This window comes from Aquarana catesbeiana, linkage group LG13 (genome assembly GCF_042186555.1).
Source record: "Aquarana catesbeiana isolate 2022-GZ linkage group LG13, ASM4218655v1, whole genome shotgun sequence".
In the NCBI taxonomy this organism is placed as follows: Eukaryota; Metazoa; Chordata; class Amphibia; order Anura; family Ranidae; genus Aquarana; species Aquarana catesbeiana.
The window spans coordinates 134,627,209-134,647,074 of NC_133336.1; the positions used below are offsets into that span (position 1 = coordinate 134,627,209).

General features: G+C 41.6%; 1 protein-coding gene across 5 annotated transcripts in view; it reads right to left on the reverse strand.

Annotated features, from left to right (window-relative positions):
* The window catches only part of LRRC71 (leucine rich repeat containing 71), a 196,710-nt gene that overhangs the window by 4,819 nt on the left and 172,025 nt on the right, over positions 1-19,866 (reverse strand). For all 5 annotated transcript variants that reach the window (XM_073610235.1, XM_073610234.1, XM_073610236.1 and 2 more), the window contains 2 exons: positions 14,274-14,388; positions 2,359-2,438 (listed from right to left, as the gene is read on the reverse strand). In XM_073610235.1, coding sequence (XP_073466336.1) covers positions 2,359-2,438; positions 14,274-14,388 — 195 coding nt within the window. The remainder of the gene's footprint in view (positions 1-2,358; positions 2,439-14,273; positions 14,389-19,866) is intronic.

Below are 19,866 nucleotides of genomic sequence, written 5' to 3' on the forward strand. Positions count from 1 at the left end.
TGTCACTATAGGTAACCACTCAACACAGGACCTGGAAGACAGTAGCAATCACTGTAGTAACGGCAACTGCTACAGTGATTCTCCACTTCTGCAGCAAACCCACAGCTAGAGTATGGCATATGTATTGAGCCAAGCTGGATTGATGTATAAAATCTATTTCTGGAAGTAATCTTTATTTAAAGATGTTACATATTTTTACATACATTGTTACAGAATTATACAGTATCTCACAAAAGTGAGTACACCCCTCACATTTTTGTAAAGATTTTATTATATCTTTTCATGTGATACCACTGAAGAAATGACACTGTACTACAATGTAAAGTAGTGAGTGTACAGCTTGTAGAACAGTGTAAATTTGCTTTCCCCTCAAAATAACTAAACACACAGTCAATAATGTCTAAACCGATGGCAACAAAAGTGAGTACACCCCTAAGTAAAAATGTCCAAATTGGGCCCAAAGTCTCAATATCTTGTGTGGCCACCATTCTTTTCCAGCACTGCCTTAACCCTTAACCCCCCCAGAGCTTCACAGGCTGCCACTGGAGTCCTCTTTCACTGCTCCATGATGACATCACGGAGCAGGTGGATGTTAGAGACCTTGCGCTCTCCTCCACCTTCCATTTGAGGATGCCCCACAGATGCTCAATAGGGTTTAGGTCTGGAGATATGCTTGGCCAGTTCATCACCTTTACCCTCAGCTTCTTTAGCAAGGCAGGGGTCGTCTTGGAGGTGTGTCTGGGGTCGTTATGTTGGAATACTGTCCTGCGGCCCAGTCTCCGAAGGGAGGGGACCATGCTCTGCTTCAATATGCCACAGTGCATGTTGGCATTCATGGTTCCCTCAATGAACTGTAGCTCCCTAGTGCCGGCAGCACTCATGCAGCCCCAGACCATAACACTCCCACCACCATGCTTGAATGTAGGCAAGATGCACTTGTCTTTGTACTTCTCACCTGGTTGCCGCCACACACGCTTGACACCATCTGAACTAAATAAGTTTATCTTGGTCTCATCAGACCACAGGACATGGTTCCAACAATCCATGTCCTTAGTCTGCTTGTCTTCAGCAAACTATTTACGGGCTTTCTTTTGCATCATCTTTAGACGAGGCTTCCTTCTGGGACGACAGCCATGCAGACCAGTTTGATGCACTGGGTATGGTCTGAGCACTGACTGGCTGACCCCCCACCCCTTCGTCCTCTGCAGAAATGCTGACAGCACTCATATGTCTATTTCCCAAAGACAACCTCTGGATATGACGTTGAGCACGTGCACTCAACTTCTTTGGATCGACCATGGCAAGGCATGTTCTGAGTGGAACCTGTCCTGTTAAACTGCTGTATGGTCTTGGCCATTGTGCTGCAGCTGAGTTTCAGGGACTTGGCAATCTTCTTATAGCATAGGCCATCTTCATGTAGAGCAACAGATCTTTTTTTCAGATCCTCAGAGAGTTCTTTGCCATGAGGTGCCATGTTGAACTTCCAGTGACCAGTAGAGAGAGTGAGAGTGATAACACCAAATTTAACACCCCTGCTCCCCGTTCACACCTGAGACCTTGTAACACTAATGAGTCACATGACGCTGAGGAGGGAAAATGGCTAACTGGGCCCAATTTGGACATTTTCACTTAGGGGTGTACTCACTTTTGTTGCCAGTGGTTTAGACATTAATAGCTGTGTGTTGAGTTATTTTGAGGGGACAGCAAATTTATACTGTTATACAAGCTGTACACTCACTACTTTACATTGGAGCAAAGTGTGATTTCTTCAGTGTTGTCACATGAAAAGATATAATAACATTTTTACAAAAATGTGAGGGGTGTACTCACTTTTGTGATAAACTGTATGTTCAAAGTTTATTAATATCAAATATGTTTATTATTGGAGCTGATTAAAAGGTACGCAAATCCCCAGAACAAGTTGGCTTTCCTGGAATCTCTCCCAGAGCCTTCAGTAATCATTCCAACTGCATGGAGATTGCTGTGATACAATACATTTCTCTGGACAGACACAGCACCCTCTTGACAGAGTCAAGCGCTCACATTTATTTTATTTCCACCTTCTATAGTTTTCTAATTTCTTACGTGAAATTAAATCACCTGGTGTGTGTCCCTGTACCCTCACAAATCCTGAATCCTAGACAGAGTCCTGGCACAACCCTGTTATTCCACAGTACAAAGTGGAAGCTTCAGTATCCTATAAAAAGGCACCATATTAGGTTGTGGTTCAAAAAAAAGAAAGGCCAAAGAATAAATATATTCTGCATGAAATGGCAGGCAACTCATATTAAGAAGCACTAAATGATTGTTAGCTTTTTTGGTGCTAGATGTTCTCTTTAAGAAGCATCTCCATCTTACCTCTTGCTCTGGTAGAGCGTGTCTGGTGGCAGATTTAACAGATTCTCCTCGTGTGTTTTTCTGGTCGGGATTGGCTAACTCTACAAGAAATATAGTAATAACATCATACATTATGGAAAACCACTCAAAGCAAGCTGTAATGAAGTGGCCATTGCACCTCATTGGCCTCAAATCATGTTTTGAACACATGGCTGGAGACAGTTGCACACTGAGTGCCAGCAGCTCCAAAGGGCTTTACCATGGATCTAGTACCAGGGCTGGGAGCTGAATTAAAGAAGTTGAAATAAAGAAGTCTGTTCCCTGCCAGTATGCTGTAGAGCAGGAGACTAACAAAACCTCTGCTGATAGCTCTACAATCAGCAAATCTCATGGTCTCTGCTGATTGGAGGGCTCTAGCTGTGATTGAGCAGCAAACATGTCCGAATCTGCAGAAGGACCACTGCTTTCACACAAAGAGCAAGGGCCTCTCTATAACCTCCTGGATATAATTTTCTACTAATGCTGTGGCTAGTTAAAAAAAAAATCAATTGAGGAACTAGACTTCCCATTCTCTGACAAATTGCTCTCCATGATTTCCTCACTACAGGTTAATGAGAGCAGGGACTAAGCGGTTATTCTGTCAGATTTGGTCACAAACGTACTTTGTGACCAACTGTCCCCTATACTACTTAGAACTGTTAATGCAATATCACCAAGTTGCCCCATCTCTCTGCAGAATTTGGAAGCCCAGATTACCCTCATGCCCAAACCCAGCAAAGACCTGACAAACTGAGAGCTATACACTGATCTCGCTCATTAATATTAACGCGGGGTAGCCTCTTAATTCTTCTTGTAAATTAAAAAAATTGACATCCTAGATATTACTCTCCCTTGATCATTAAAAGCTCCAAGAGGACTTCCCATTTACACTTAAGTCCAACTTTATTGTCTACCTAGGGACCTGTATTCCCTCTAACCTCTCAGATTCATACCAGCTTAATTACCTTAGAATCCTGAAGGACATATCAAAAGACCTGTCACAATGGCAACCGCAAAAGATTTCCTGGTTTGGTCGTGTTCACATTTAAAAATGGCATTGCAATTATTATACATATTTAACGCGATTCTGATTAATCCTCTACAAATTTTCTTTTGTCAGCGGTGGTCACAGGAACTACATTTCGTATGGGGCTTTCACCGCCCTTGTTTGAAGTAAGCAGTACTCTTCAATCCAAAATCAGTGGGGAGCTTTGGACTCCCCGATTTTAAACTTTATCACAGAGTGTCTCTACCTAATGGAGTGGTTGACTGGTTTCACCATAGCACAGATAAATGAGTGGTACAATTTGAACAAGACCTATCCCCATTAGATTTGTGGGCCCTTGGATAACCCCCTCCCATCGCCCAGCTTCCTCCTCCCTCCCTTTTTGGTGTTCCCTTCCCTCACCCTTTGGGACAGAACCATAGTCACAAGAGGCCTGTCGGGACCGTTAACCCCCATTTTTGAAAACCCCTTTTTTGGCTCTGGACTCCAGGCAAATTTATGGTTGCAGTCCTATCCCATGCAGACTGGTCCCAAGTATGTACAGTAGCATTCACCCCCGACAACCCTACACACCAAGACTTACTGGATTCTCAGCTAACCTCATATCACAGCCACCACTGGCTTGCTAGGGCACAACTGACAACCTTTATAAACAAATGGTGGTCAGATCCTCATACCTCCTCTACATGTTCAGAATACTGTCCCAGGTCACAAAGTTTTCACACTCTATGGCATGTTGAAAGAGGGGACCTCCACTATAGACCCACCTTTTAATTCCAAATGGGAGTCCTACCCAGGCTCTTCGTTTTCAGAGAAATTTATAGAAAAGGCACTTCTAAGTGCAGTATACCAAGACAATTTTTTTGACATACTGTTAAAAACACTTAGAGTAGTGAAGTATAAAGCAGGCTCATCAACAGGTAATCTAGGCTCCTGTCACCATTCGTCCATAACGCTGAGCCGACCTACAGCTGCAGAGAAAGTGTTGGAGCACAGGGTCAAGATGGCCGTCACACTTCTGGGACCACTGTAGAACGTATGTGGAGCACAAGTACCGGAGGTGACTATAAACGGGGGCAGTGACATGTTTCGGAGCATGTGCAGAAGCTCCTTCTCCAAAACCATAGCCCCAGTGTGTGGAGATGGCTTATAAGGGACAGGATGGGTGAAGAATGGGCAGAATAATTATAGGGCTGGATGGAGGATGGACGGCACAGAGTGATGGAGGAACAACATGAGACATGGGAAAGCATTATGTGCTGCGATTGATACATTATTTGACACCCGCCCCTTCTTGTAGAAGAGGTCTACTCACAATACATAACTAGCCACAACACAGCTGATTTTTCTACCAATGAAAGGCCATAGGAGTTTAGATTTACCACCCAGTTTCTCAGCCGTCATGAACATTTGGAATATTGGTACGCAAACACTGGTCCATACTGTTGCAAGACCCCCATCTTAAACTACACATACCTAATAGACTGAGATTCTCATATAGGAAAGTTCCCAATATTAAGAGCAAGCTGGCATCCAGCAGACTGAAAACAAAGCAACTCTATTCTCCTTTGCTAACGTTCTTCCCCATCATTGGCATGTACCATTGGCATGTAGATTCATCAGCCATGGATAGAAAGACTTCACCATCAAAGGAAAAACATAAAATAAAAGAGTTTTATACATGTTCTTCTGAATTTGTGGTTTATTGCCTGGCTTGCCCATGTGGACTGTACTATGTAGGCAGAACAATTTGCACTCTCTGCAAATGTTTTGGAGAGCATCGCCACTTCATAGAAGAGGGGAAGGACAAACTCTTAATATAATAATCAATCTACAGAGGGACTTAAGAGTATGGGTTATTGAAACCATATCTGCTAGCCTCCCAGCGGCAGAGAGATTCCAGTGTCGCTGTCAAAGCTAAACCTATTGGATCTACACCTTAGATGTACCGTCCCCAAGGGGCTTAAATGAAGAATTAGAAATACGTACTATACTGCAGATTATTATTATATTAGAGCTCCTTTTTAGTATGATGATATTTTTTTCACAAACTTTTGATCTTCACCTTTTTCAGGCATTGTATCCAATTCTTTATCCCTTCATAGTATATGATTGGTCCATTTCATCCACAGTAAGTGGGTAGAATAACATAAGTCATGATAGATTGAATATACTGTGGTCATCCTTAATAGATATTTCAACAGATAATTTTTCTATCCCAATAATATTTGGCATTTGCCTTATGATGTGGGTTCTAGATCCCCTCCTTTTTGTTCATGTCATGTAAGCTCTGGTATATGGTTATGATAACTGAAGGAAAAGAGATCCCTCCCCATTTATTTATCACAAATTACCACCTACATATGATTTTATGAGATACACCCTATTGTTTATATTATACGCATATGATTTATTTATATCATCATTTAATTTAATCTTATTGATTTTTCAGTTTATTTTATTTACAGATGTATTGGTATATATATATTACCATTACCATTACCATCTTTCACTGTATTTTGTTCTTCTATAAAGAGATAAAACATTCTGCTACTTGTTTCTTATAGTTGTGATTATGTCAATTATGATATTAACTTTAGCACCATATAAATATGAGATATACAGTTGTGCTCATAAGTTTACATACCCTGGAAGAATTTATGGAAGAATTTCTTGGCCATTTGGCAGAGAATATGAATGATAACACAAAAAAACATTTCTTTCACTCATGGTTAGTGTTTGGCTGAAGCCATTTAGGCCCCTTTCACACTGAGGCGGTTTGCAGGCGGTATTGCGCTAAAAATACCACCTGCAAACCGCCCCTAAACAGCCTCCGCTGTTTGTTCAGTGTGAAAGCCCGAGGGCTTTCACACTGAAGCGGTGCGCTGGCAGGACGGTGAAAAAAGTCCTGCAAACCGCTTCTTTGGAGCGGTGAAGGAGCGGTGTATTCACCGCTCCTAAACCGCTCCTGCCCATCGCTGTACGAGGGATTTTAACCCTTTTTCGGCCGCCAGCGGGGGTTAAAACCGCACCGCTAGCGGCTGAATACCGCTGCAAGAACGACGGTACAGCAGCGCTAAAAATAGCGCTGTTGTACCGCCGACGCCCCCACCGCCCCAGTGTGAAAGGGGCCTTATTATCAGTCAACTGTGTTTACTCTTTTAAAATCATAATGACAACAGAAACTACCCAAATTATCCTGATCAAAAGTTTACATACCCTGGCGATTTTGGCTTTATAACATGCACACAAGTTGACACAAAGGGGTTTGAATGGCTATTAAAGGTAAACATCCTCACCTGTGATCTGTTTGCTTGTAATTAGTGTGTGTATATAAAAGGTTAGTGAGTTTCTGGACTCCTGACAGACCCTTGCATCTTTCATCCAGTGCTGCACTGACGTTTTTGGATTCTGAGTCATGGGGAAAGCAAAAGAATTGTCAAAGGATCTGCAGGAAAAGATAGTTGAACTGTATAAAACAGGAAAGGGATATAAAAAGATATCCAAGGAATTGAGAATGCCAATCAGCAGTGTTCAAACTGTAATCAAGAAGTGGAAAACGAGGGGTTCTGTTGAAACCAAACCACGGTCAGGTAGACCAACTAAAATTTCAGCCACAACTGCCAGGAAAATTGTTTGGGATGCAAAGAAAAACCCACAAATAACTTCAGGTGAAATACAGGACTCTCTGAAAACACGTGGTGTGGCTGTTTCAAGATGCACAGTAAGGAGGCACTTGAAGAAAGATTGGCTGCATTGTCGAGTCGCCAGAAGAAAGCCATTACTAAGCAAATGCCAAAAGTATCCCACTTACAATACGCCAAACAGCACAGAGACAAGCCTCAAACATTCTAGCACAAAGCCATTTGGAGTGATGAGACCAAAATTGAGCTTTTTTGGCCACAACCATAAACGCTACATTTGGAGAGGAGTCAACAAGGCATATGATGAAAGGTACACCCCATTCCTACTGTGAAACACGGAGGTGGATCACTGAGGTTTTAGGGATGTGTGAGCTACAAAGGCACAGGAAATTTGGTCAAAATTGATGGCAAGATGAATGCAGTATGTTATCAAAAAATACTGGAGGAACATTTGCATTCATCAGCCAGGAAGCTGCGCAAGGGATGTACTTGGACATTCCAACATGACAATGATGCAAAACACAAGGCCAAGTCGACCTGTCATTGGCTACAGCAGAATAAAGTGAAGGTTCTGGAGTGGCCATCTCAGTCTCCTGACCTCAATATCATTGAGCCACTCTGGGGAGATCTCAAATGTGCAGTTCATGCAAGACAGTCCAAGAATTTACAGGAACTGGAGGCTTTTTGCCAAGAGGAATGGACAGCTTTACCATCTGAGATAAAGAGCCTCATCCACAAATACCACAAAAGACTTCAAGTTATCATTGATGTTAAAGATGGCAATACACGGTATTAAACTTTTGATCAGGGTCATTTGGGTAGTTTCTGTTGTCATTATGATTTAAAAAGAGTAAACATAGTTGATTGATAATACATGGCTTCAGCCAAACACTAGCCATGAGTGAAAGAAAAGTTTTTGTGTTATCATTCATATTCTCTGAAAAATGGCCAAGAAATTATAAATTCTGCCAGGGTATGTAAACTTATGAGCACAACTGTATATCTCATATTTACAGTATATGGTGCTAAAGCTAATACCATAATTGACATCATCACAACTATAAGAAACAACAAGTAGCAGAATGTTTTATCTCTTTATAGAAGAAAAAAATACAGTGAAAGATGCATGGTAATAATTATATATACCAATACATCTGTAAATTAAATAAACTGAAAAATCAATAAAATTAAGAATCAATAAGATGGAATTAAATTAAATGGTGATATAAATAAATCATTTGTGTATATAAATATAAATAAATGGCTTCAGCCAAACACTAACCATGAGTGAAAGAAATGTTTTTTTGTGTTATCAATCATATTCTCTGAAAAATGGCCAAGAAATCATAAATTCTGCTAGGGTATGTAAACTTATGAGCACAACTGTAGTTCTATCCGGTATCTTACTGATTATGAGATATTGTTTTTATTTTAAATTATGCAATATGTAATGCTTTTTAGTATGTATTGACAAATAATGTATCGATTGTAGCAAATGTTGCTTTCCCATGTCAATTGTTCCTCCATCACTCTGCGCCGTCCATCATCCACTCAGCCCTATAATTATTCCACCCATTCTCCACCCATCCTTTCCCTTAAAAGCCCTCTCCACATACTGGGACTATGGTTTTGAAGAAGGAGCTTCTGCATATGCTCCGAAATGCATCACGGCCCCCCCGTTTGACATCACTTCCCATATGTGCGTCCCATGGTGGTCCCAGAAGTGTGGCAGTCATTTTGGCCCTGCGCTCCAACCCTTCCTCTGCAGCTGCTGGTCGGCTCAGCATTATGGAAAAACAGCAACAGGAGCCTGGATTACCTGTTGATGAGCCTGCTTTATACTTCACATCTGTAAAGGTTTTTAACTGTATGTCTCAAAAAAATTGTTGGTGTACTGCATTCAATAGCCTTTTCTATATGTTTCTTGTTACCAGAGTCTGCTTCTACTCCTTCAAGTGCTGCTCTAGTGTTATTCCAGCTCTATTATACACCCGCCCCTGAATGATGACTTTAGAGTAACAGTGTACTGGTCTCTCAGGCAGAAGTGCCCCATCTATTCCATGATTTCTTCATTTTTAGAGGACAATTGGAAGAAGTGTTACCTATTCACTCATAAATTGTCTATGTTTCCTTTTTTCAGGAAAAAAATGATAAGATACTGTCTTTAGGGTACAGGACCCAAGAAGCGTTACATCTTTCCCATCTACCTTTTTGCATCTTTCCCTTTACCTCAAATATTTGTTTAAGATGTTCGGAGGAAGTGGGCACATATCTTCACATTTGGGGGAGCTGCTGTCTGCTTACCCAGTTTTGCTGGAAAGTTTTTACTGCATATAAATCTGTGTATTTTGGATGTCTCAGCTGCTCCCAAAATCACTCTTTTGTCTAGGATCCCTAGGCCCATTTCCAAAAAAAAAAAAAAAAAAAAGATATCTTACAGCATTGCCTATTGGTGGCCAGAGTTGTTATCTCCTGTCACTAGAAGTCTGACTCCCCTTCTTTGGGGCCAGGCTCTTAATGACATAATGGAGATAGAAATGCTGGTAGCTGAGGATAGTGTGAATCCTGAAAAAGTCCACACTACTTTGACTTGCTGGCAAGCATATAGTGGTTCCCCTCATTTTCAATCTCTCCTCAATTAATATCTAGTCCAATATTTATTATGTGCATGTCTTTGGGAGCTTCTCAAATGGTCATGGGCAGAGCAATTTGCAAAATATGTATTGTCTGGTTTTAAAATATGTTTAGTTTCTCTTGGTTGCATAATTGCTACCTTCACAGATTATCTCCCTCCTCTTGTTTTGATAATGTTAAGTTTTCTGGTACTAGGTTGACATTTTGTCTTCCAAGGCCTCATCCGGTGTTCCTGAGGCCCAATATTAGCCTGCTCAGATGTACAGATTGGATTTGTATATGTTTTTTCATTTTCACTTAGAGAAATTTATATGTGAACTTCGTCTGGACTATCTACCTACTGTATGTTACTCAGTATTTTTGTATCATGGGATAACCAATATAGCGAAGACAAAGCATTCAATTAAGGTAGCAATAAGAAATATTGTTACATCTCAACAGTTGCTAGAAAGCTAGAGGAAAGAGCAGGTTCTAAAGAAGTACTTTCTCTTATTCGACATTCTTGCCTGTTGTCTTACTTGCACCAAGTGCCTAAACAAAATAAATTACCATCAGGTAGAAATGTTACTTGGTTGTCTAAAAGAAGGAAGAAGGAGGCAGGGCAAGGGGGAGACAAGAAGAAGGTTAGAGAGAAAGAACGAAAGTAGAAAAGATGTGAGCAAGATCCCCAGGTCACACTAGACTCTCTCCAGGTACACAGCCAAGGCTTCCAAGTCTTATCAAACTTTAGGTGTTATTGAGGTTATACGAGAGTTTATCGTTAATCATTATCCAGTTTCGTTTCTGAGGAACATATTCAAGTGAGACCACAGACTGATTCTAACACCTAGCAATGGCATTTCTAACTGTCAGGATAATGTAGGATATAAGTTTTTTGTGGTGTTTAGGAGCCTCAAAGTCAAGTTTCTGAAAAAGAGCAATTGCAGGTTTCCCGAGGACGTTCACCTCTGTTACCAAGTGTATTAGAATAAAGATCCTTATCCAAAATATAGTGATTTTGGGGCATTGCCATCAAATGTGGAACATGGTTCCCAATCTCAGTTGTCCACATCTCCTAAAGCAAGAAGAGGAGGCTTGTGGGCATATTTCAGTGACTTTGGTAGGGACCAAGTAGCACCTCAACAGCGTTTTCTAATTGGATTCCACCAGTGTTGTGTTAACAGATACTTTGGCCAGATTATTTGCTACTTCTTGCCATTCGTCTACCTCTAAGGTAATTTCCAAATTTATTTCCAATTGGGTCATGTTGGGGAGTTTGTGCATTAGTAACGTGCGTGGAGTAACTAAAAGCTCATATAATGTGGACATGTGGCCCCTCAGGAGTGTGGCAGCCTTGCAAGAGAATTCATAGGATGTTAGAGTTACACCAAGAAAGACGAAACCTGGTGGTATCAAAACATTGGTGGGAGGCATTTCCAGTTTGGTTTTTTAGTACTCAAAAGAATAAGGTTAATTTCCATGGAGAAGGTCCCCTATCTGCAGCAACCTTTTGTTTTCCCTCCAGTTGAATAAGCTTGGTTGCAGTCCCAGCACACATTCTACCAGCACGGTTGGTGGGGACACTGATAGCAGGGGGCAGATGAGGGGGACAGTGATGGCAGGGGACAGATGAGGGGGATATTGATGGCGGGGAGGCAGATGAAGGGGACAATGATGACGGGGAGGCAGATGAGGGGGACACTGATGGTGGGGGGGCACCGATTGTGGGGGGGCAGATGAGGGGGTCACCGATTGTGGGGGGGCAGATGAGGGGGACACTGATGGAAGGGGAGGCAAATGAGGGGGGACACTGATGACGGGGAGGCAAATGAGGGGGACACTGATGGTGGGGGGGCAGATGAGGGGGTCACTGAAGGCGGGGGGCAGATGAAGGGGACAGATAAGGGGGCACTGATAATGGGGTACACTGATGGTGGAGGACAGATAAGGGGGACACTATTGGGGCAGATAAGGGGGGCACTAATTTCATGGGACAGATGAGTAAGACACTGATGGCGGGGGACAAATGAGGGAGACAGATGAGGGGAACAAAGATGGTGGGGGACAGATGAGGGGGTACTGATGATGGGGTACACTGATGGCAGGGGACTGATGAGGGGGACACTGATGGTGGGGGATAGATAAGGGGGCACTGATAGCGGGGAACACAGATGGCGGGAGACAGATATGGGGGGCACTGGTGGCAGGAGGCAGATGAGGGGGATGGATAAAGGGGAAAATAATGGCTGGGGGGAGCATATGCGGGGGACAGATGAGGGGGCAGTGATAGTGGGGAACAGATAAGGGGCACACTGATGGCAGGAGACAGATGAGGGGTACACTGACAGTAGGGGACAGATGAAATTGCTAAATGTAAACGGGGCCCAATACAACAGAAATGGAAGACTCAGCCCAGTCTCAGTCACTAACACTGCAGTTGCCACATAGACTCTCATGGCTAGTTCTGCGAGCCAGGGCCCAGGCAAAGCTTCTCCCTCCCAGCTCAAGGTGGAAAGCACTGCAAGCCATTGGGAATACAGGGTGTAGAGAGCAATGGGGGGGGGGGGGGGGACTACGGGCTCCGCTCCCACTGTGCATTTGCATTTTTTGCAGGATGCTCTGAGGGGGTTCGAACACCCCTGATCCTCCCTTATCCACGTTCCTGATATAAATCAGGTTCTTGATTGTAGTAAGTTTTTTTTTTTTTTTTAAATGGTAAACTTTGACACAATAAAATGAAAACTTTCTACAATTAATAATATACCCTGGTTTGTCAGGTATAGCTTGCGCTTTTTAGGGGGAGTACACAAGCAATTTTAGTTGCTACTAAAACCGCTAGCTATTAAATGCTTGTCACGCAGATGCAACAAATGCCTCCCTATGCTGTGAGTTACACAAGTAGCTATTGATCAAATATGATCACAAAATGCCCCAAATGGGTGTAGTTTACCACTACTACATGGTAATTTTGTAACTAATACCATTTGTTTTATTTGGGCGGCAACTGATGGCTCCTCTTAGAGATTAATAGCTAGGGATTTTAGTAGCATGACTGAGCCACTAAATATCTACAGTGGTGCTAGTCCTTGAGCACTTGTTTTTCAAGTTTATTTTCTCACATTTCTAAATGTTCTGTTTATGGTGCTCATCTGTTCCACGTACAATGAGACATGAGAAAGGGTCTTTTTCTGCCCCAAAATGTGTTACCATGTCACCTTTCTAGTGTGTGACATCATCACGGGTGTTTGGCCCACTCTGGATGCTTGTGGTCTACAGCACCTTTCCCTTGGACTGAGACGTTATGTTATTCATCCACACTGATAGAGGGAAGGCTGACACCTGCTGGATGTTCAAGTACATGCTGCTTCTCCATTATACAACACTATGGGGGAGATTTACTAAAACTGGTGCACTCGGAATCTGGTGCAGCTGTGCATGGTAGCCAATTAGCTTCTAACTTCAGCTTGTTCCATTACCTTTTGGCAATCAAACCTGGAAGCTGATTGGTTTCTTTGCAGAGCTGCACCAGATTTCGCATGTTCCAGCTTTAGTAGATAACCCCTATGTTTCTATAGACTGAGAAGCTATGTTATCCATCTATACTGCAACACGTCCAATCACTGTCCAAATCCTGCCTCCTCAACCTCCGCCTACGCCCCTTTCTAACCAATGACACAACAAAGCTCTTAATTCACTTGCTGGTCATCTCTCGCCTCGACTACTGCAACTCCCTTCTCATTGGCTTACCTCTATATAGTCTATCATCTCTTCAATCCATCATGAATGCTGCTGCCAGACTCATCCACCTTACCAATCGCTCTATGTCTGCTACTCCTCTCTGTCAATCCCTCCACTGGCTTTCGCTCGGCCAAAGAATTCAATTCAAAATACTAACAACTACGTACAAAGCCATCCACAATTTCGCCCCCAGCTACATCACTAGCCTAGTCTCTAAATACCAACCTACTCGTTCCTTTCGTTCCTCTCAAGACCTCCTGCTCTCTAGCTCCCTCATCACCTCCTCCCTCCTCCCCTCCTCACCTCCAGGACTTTTCCAAAGCCTCTCCATTCCTATGGAATGCCCTACCCCAATCTGTCTGCTTATCTCCTACTTTATTAGCTTCTAGACGATCCCTGAAAACCCTTCTCTTCAGAGAAGCCTACCCTACCCACACCTAACAACTGTATTTTCATTTTCTCCATCAGCTCATCCCCCACAGTATTTATCTTTTGTTTCCACTTGACCCTCCCTTCTAGATTGTAAGCTCTAACGAGCAGGGCCCTCTGATCCCTCCTGTATTGATTTGTATTGTAAGTGTACTGTCTGCCCTCATGTTGTAAAGCACTGCGCAAACTGTTGGCGCTATATAAATCCTGTATAATAATAATAATAATAATAATAATACTGTCTGATAGAGGGAAGGCTGCCACCTGCTGGATGTTTGATTGCATGCTGCCTCTCTATTATACAATATGTGAAAACATAATTGTTTTTAACTTTTGGGATTGTTTGTTAAATGCTACACGGATCGGTGGTGTGGGTCTCTCCCTTTCTTATTTTTAACATATAATAACCTAATAATGTATGAGGATCTACAGATGTCACACCCCTATTCACTCTTATTACAACTTACGTTTTTTCGCTGTTTTGATGTCGTCTTTCTTGGTTGATCCACTGGCTTGGGCAGCTGCATTGGAGGTTCCACTTGTCATGTTGCTAGCCGATTTCTCCTCCTTTTTCTGTGTTTCCTGTGATAGAATATTCTTTGTTTTACGGAAGACATTGACTAGATCCAATTTGCAAACTTTTACCTACCATCAGAGTCATTGTGTAACTTTTATACTTATTTGGAAGACCAGAGGATTCGCATATTTACTACCACTTTATTAAATATATGTAGATCCAGTAGTAAAATAGAAAACATATCAAATGTTTAAACTGGGAAAATATACCAATAAATAAAATAAGGTAAAATAAGGTTTTAAAATTGATGGCAGCAACCCATTTCAAAAATTTGGCAAAGGGCAAAAAAAAAGCTGCCAAAGTAAGTGGGACTAAAGTAGCCCATACAGTAGAGGACTCGATTTTCTTTCCTTCCACTATAGGTGGGGGAAAAAAAAAATAAAATTGCTATATTCTCCCATCAAAACTGACTGCAAATCCCTCCCGCAACGCTACTGTGTTCTGCCGATGGGAGGGGGCACAGCCAAACTGGCCAGATTTCGGTCTATGTATGCAAAAAAAAAGCTGCCAAAGTAAGTGGGACTAAAGTAGCCCATACAGTAGATGACTCGATTTCCATTCCTTCCACTATACATGGGGGAAAAAATAATAAAACTGCTATATTCTCCCATCAACACTGACTGCAAATCCCTCCTGCAACACTATTGTGTTCTGCTGATGGGAGGGGGCACGGCCAAGCTGGCCGAATTTCGGTCTATGTATGGAAGAGCTATGACAACATTTTGCAACTAATTAGGTTAATTGGCAACAGGTCAGTAACATGATTGGGTATAAAAAGGGCATCTTAGAGAGTTAGTCTCTCAAAAGTAAAGATGGGCAGGGGTTGACCAATCTGTGAAAAGCTGCATCTAGACGTTGTCAATTTCAGAATACAGTTACACAACATAAAATTGCAAAGACTTAAATTATATCATCATCTACGGTACATAATATTATTAAAAGATTCCAAGACTCTTTAACACCTGTCTGTATCCAGAAAAATATATGTGCGCAAGGAACAAGGCCAATAATTCTCTTTTTCAGGGAAGGCCTTCCATATTTCAGCAGAACAATGCTAAACCACATACTGCATCTATGACAACAGCATGGCTTCATAGTAGAAAAGTCTGGGTGCTTAACTGGCCTATCTACAATATTTGGTGCATCTTGAAACGAAAAATACGACAAAGATAACCCAGGACTGTTGACCAGTTAGAATCCTATATCAGGGAATAATGGGACAACAGTCCTCTGCAAAAACTCCAGCACCTGGTTTTCTCAGTTCCCAGGCACTAACAGTGTTGTTAAAAGAAGAGGGGATAATACATTGTGGTAAACATGGCCCTGTCTCAACCTTCAGATGTTTTGCTGCCATCAATTTAAAAATTACCTTATTTTTTATTATTTTATTAAAGTGGTATGTTTTCTATATTCTATTGTGAATAAATCATGGGTTTATGAGATTTGCAAATCAATGCATTCATTTTTTCCATAAACATTTTATTGAGCAAAAGAAAATGGCTTACAAACAGTACAATAATATTGTTTCTAGTAAAAAAGTTAACAAAATCAATACAAGTGCGAAACAAAATAACACTGGGCATTTCAAGGTCACGTGAAAACCACACATAACAGTATACATGACAATAAAAATAAAACTTTACCCATGCAAGAAAACAAGATCCCTATGGGTTTCGTGCAGGACTGAGGCTCAAAGAAGGTAAAAAACAAGAAACAAAGGGGGAATTGGGGAAGGACAAGAGAAAGAAGAAGAAAGAATGGGAGGGGGAAAAAACAGGGTGGGGGAGGAGTAAAATCAGCATCCCCCACCCACACGATCAAAACCCCCCAGGAGAGAGGGGGAAGAATTCCCACCTCGATTACCGATGGATATAGACAGGTGTTAAATGTCTGACAGTCTTGTACATACTCTATTTTAGAGATACCTCTTATAAAGCCTGGTTCTTTTAAAGTGGGTCCAGCAAAGCCATGTAGTGAACGTGTTCCTCCAATTCCTGGATTTTGTTTAATCTATTAAACCATTCCCTTATTGCAGGAATACTTGGAGATTGCCAATGCATTGGAATGCATAATCTCTCTGCATTTACCATGTGCAAAGCCAGAGACTTGTAATCGACTTTTCTAGATAAGAGTAATAAGTTTGTGGACCTCCTTCCAGGAGGAAAATAAAGGAAAGAAGCACTACCAATGCCACATCCAAACATATAGGGACAAGAGAAAAAATGGATACTACTTGAGTAGCCAAAAATCGGACTTTAACGGCATGGAAACAATGGAGAAGTGAAAAAAAAAAAAAAAAAATATATATATATATATATATATATATATATATATATATATATATATAGTTTATTAGAAAAAAAATACATTGTACAAACACAATAATCACAAAAAGATAAAAGCATGGAAGCTGATACAGTCAGTACAGTGAGCCCTTGTGCGTCTACGCGTTTTGCCGTGAGGCTTCTTCAGGACACGATCAAGGTTCAAAGGCGTAACAGAAGAAAAAACTGAGATCAAGTCTCACTGTCTTTGATCTGATAAGTCTCGCATATAGATTCGTATATAGATTGCCCATAGTGGAAAACTTATTGTGAATATTTTATATCTTCCAAAATATCTGGAACAGGGGCCCATGCGTATCATGTATTAGAAAAGGAGAGGAGAGACCGTCCAGCTATTGAGACTGAAATATACAGCGTCATAGAATGGCAATGTGCCTTAATCAGGTAGAGTATTGCTGGTACTAAGTGTCGTAGCCTCTACTGGTATAAAATGCATGTCAAAGGTAAGATAGTGGCATGCCCCTGGGAGACGGCTGGGTGCAGCAAGTCCGATTTTTGGCTACTCAAGTAGTATATATTTTTTCTCTTGTCTGTGTTCACATCTCCAGGATGTATTTGGCATCATCAGGGAAAATTTGTGAAATAGGGAGAAGGTTCTGTAGCACCTGGACCTAATCTTATAAGAGGTTTCCTGGATAGCTACATCATCATTCACAAATCATTATACACATATACAGTAAAACCTTGGTTTGCAAGCATAATTCGTTCCAGAAACATGCTTGTAATCCAAAGCACTTGTATATCAAAGCATTTTTTTACAGGGTATAAAAGAGAAGAGAGGCACCTCTAAGTGTAGCAATAAGTTGCTAAATGTTGTACCTTCATTAAATGTAACCATATTGCTACACTTAGAGGCTCCTCTCTTCTTTTTTATACTCCAGTTGTGATATGATGCTACTCTTATATCAAGACATCGCTTGTATATCAAGGCAAAGTTTATTAAAACATTTTCCTTGTCTTGCAAAATCGCTCTCAAATCAAGTTACTCTCAAACCAAGGTTTTACTGTAAGTAATAATATAGTTACATATAGTTGGTGAGGTTGAAAAAAGACACAAGTCCAACCTGTGTGTGTGCTTCGATGTCAGTATTACACTGTATATCCCTGTATGTTGTGGTCATTCAGGTGCCTATCTAATCGTTTTTTGAAATTATCAATGCTCCCCGCTGAAACAACTGCCTGTGGAAGAGAATGCCACATCCTTACCGCTCTTACCGCAAAGAACCCTCTACGCAGTTTAAGGTTGTGTGCCGCGTGTCCTTTTAAATTCCCTTTCGCTGAAAAGTTTTATCCCTATTGTGGGGTCACCAGTACAGTATTTGTACATCAAAATCATATCCCCTCTCAAGCGTCTCTTCTCTAGAGAGAATAAGTTCAGTGCTCGTAATCTTTCCTCATAACTAAGGTCCTCCAGTCCCTTTATTAACTTTGTTGCCCTTCTCTGGGCTCTCTCCAGTTCCAGCAAATCCTACCTGAGGACTGGTGCCCAGAATTAGAGGGCATACTTCAGGTGCAGCCGGACCAGAGTCTTGTAGAGTGGGAGAATTATTGTTTTATCTCTGGAGTTAATTCCCTTTTTAATGCATGCCAATATTCTGTTGGTTTTGCTTACAGCAGCCAGGCATTGCATGCCATTGCTGATCCTGGTACCTTTTACATCCTAGATTCCCCCAGAGGTTCTCCCCCTAGTGAGTAGATTTCATATTGGATTGCATGCATTCATATTTTTGCCACCCAAATGCATTATTTTACATTTTTCTACAATAAACCTCATTGTAGTTGCCCCCCACATTAATTTGTTCAGATCTTCTTGCAAGGTTTCCACAGCCTGCGGAGAAATTATTGCCCTGCTTAGCTTAGTATCATCCTCAAATACTGCGATTGAGCTGTTTAAGCTCATCCTCCAGGTCGTTTATGAATAGATTAAATAGTATTGGTCTCAGGACAGAACCCTGGGGAAACCCGCTTTCCACACTGGACCATTCCCAGTACTCCCCATTTATTACTACCCTCTGAACTCGCCCCTGTAGCCAGTTTTCAATCCATGTACTCACCCATGTACATTCAGCGAAGCCCTTGTGAGCGTACACACTAATGGTGTCCCAGTCCTCTTCTGAGGGATCAACATGTAAATCCCTCTCCCATGCCAAACATGCAGAATCGGAAGGAGGGGAAGGGTCCATAAGTAGCAATAAGTAGACTGCTGGGATCAGGTGGTGCTAAGGGACGTCTGCATTCTGTTTTTATGTAGATTTTACACATCGTCACAACTTTTTTGAATTGGGGTTGTAGGTACCCCTTATATGTGCCCCACTGGTAGTTGATACCTTTCTTTAAAAATGTTGCTTACATGTAGCCTCTGACATTTATGTCACAATTCCAATGGTGAAACTGTCAGGTCTGGAGTACAACATTCACAGCGGGCCTCTAGCTGTGCAGCTTCTCCATTCAGAAATGTCTTGTATTTATTTCAAATCCAATGATTCGAAAGACAGAAGCTAAAAGAAGTTCACAGTACTTGGTTAACTATATTCTTGGGAGTGGGTTAAGGGCAGTTTACAGCAGGTATGTGTGGAATAGAATAGTTTGGAAGTGATGCACTAAAATCCAGCAGCTCTGAAACAAATGAAGGGTTTACACAGACTGAAGTAAATAGAAGAAAACAGAAAGCATGCATGGGTCTTGTGCAATAAAATTGGGAAACATTTATTAAATAGCATCAAAGTGGCAGCTTGGATAGTGCCATATGTCTTGGCCAGTGGCAGTGCTGAGAATGTGTTCTTGAGCTGTCACCTCTGCCAGGTGGACCTGCTGTAGCTATTCTGATGTTAGCAGCAGCGGCCAAAATCTAGTTCTTCCTTGGAGGAAAAAGGGGCGCAAGCTGTGCCAATCCAGAGAACAGGCAATCTGTTTTTAGGTATAACCTTCTTCTCAAGCCTTAGGAAGTTGATCCTTGCAATGTGTTGCCTGTTCCCTGGATGAGCACTATCCAAACTGAAAAAAGTGGGTTGCCATTTTGATTTCATTTAAATGGTATTCAAATTAATTGCATGAGATTCATGCTCTCTTTCTGCTCACTTCTACTGTATTCTTTAAAAAGAATACAAGGTGTGTATCAGCATCACGATCCCCAGTGAG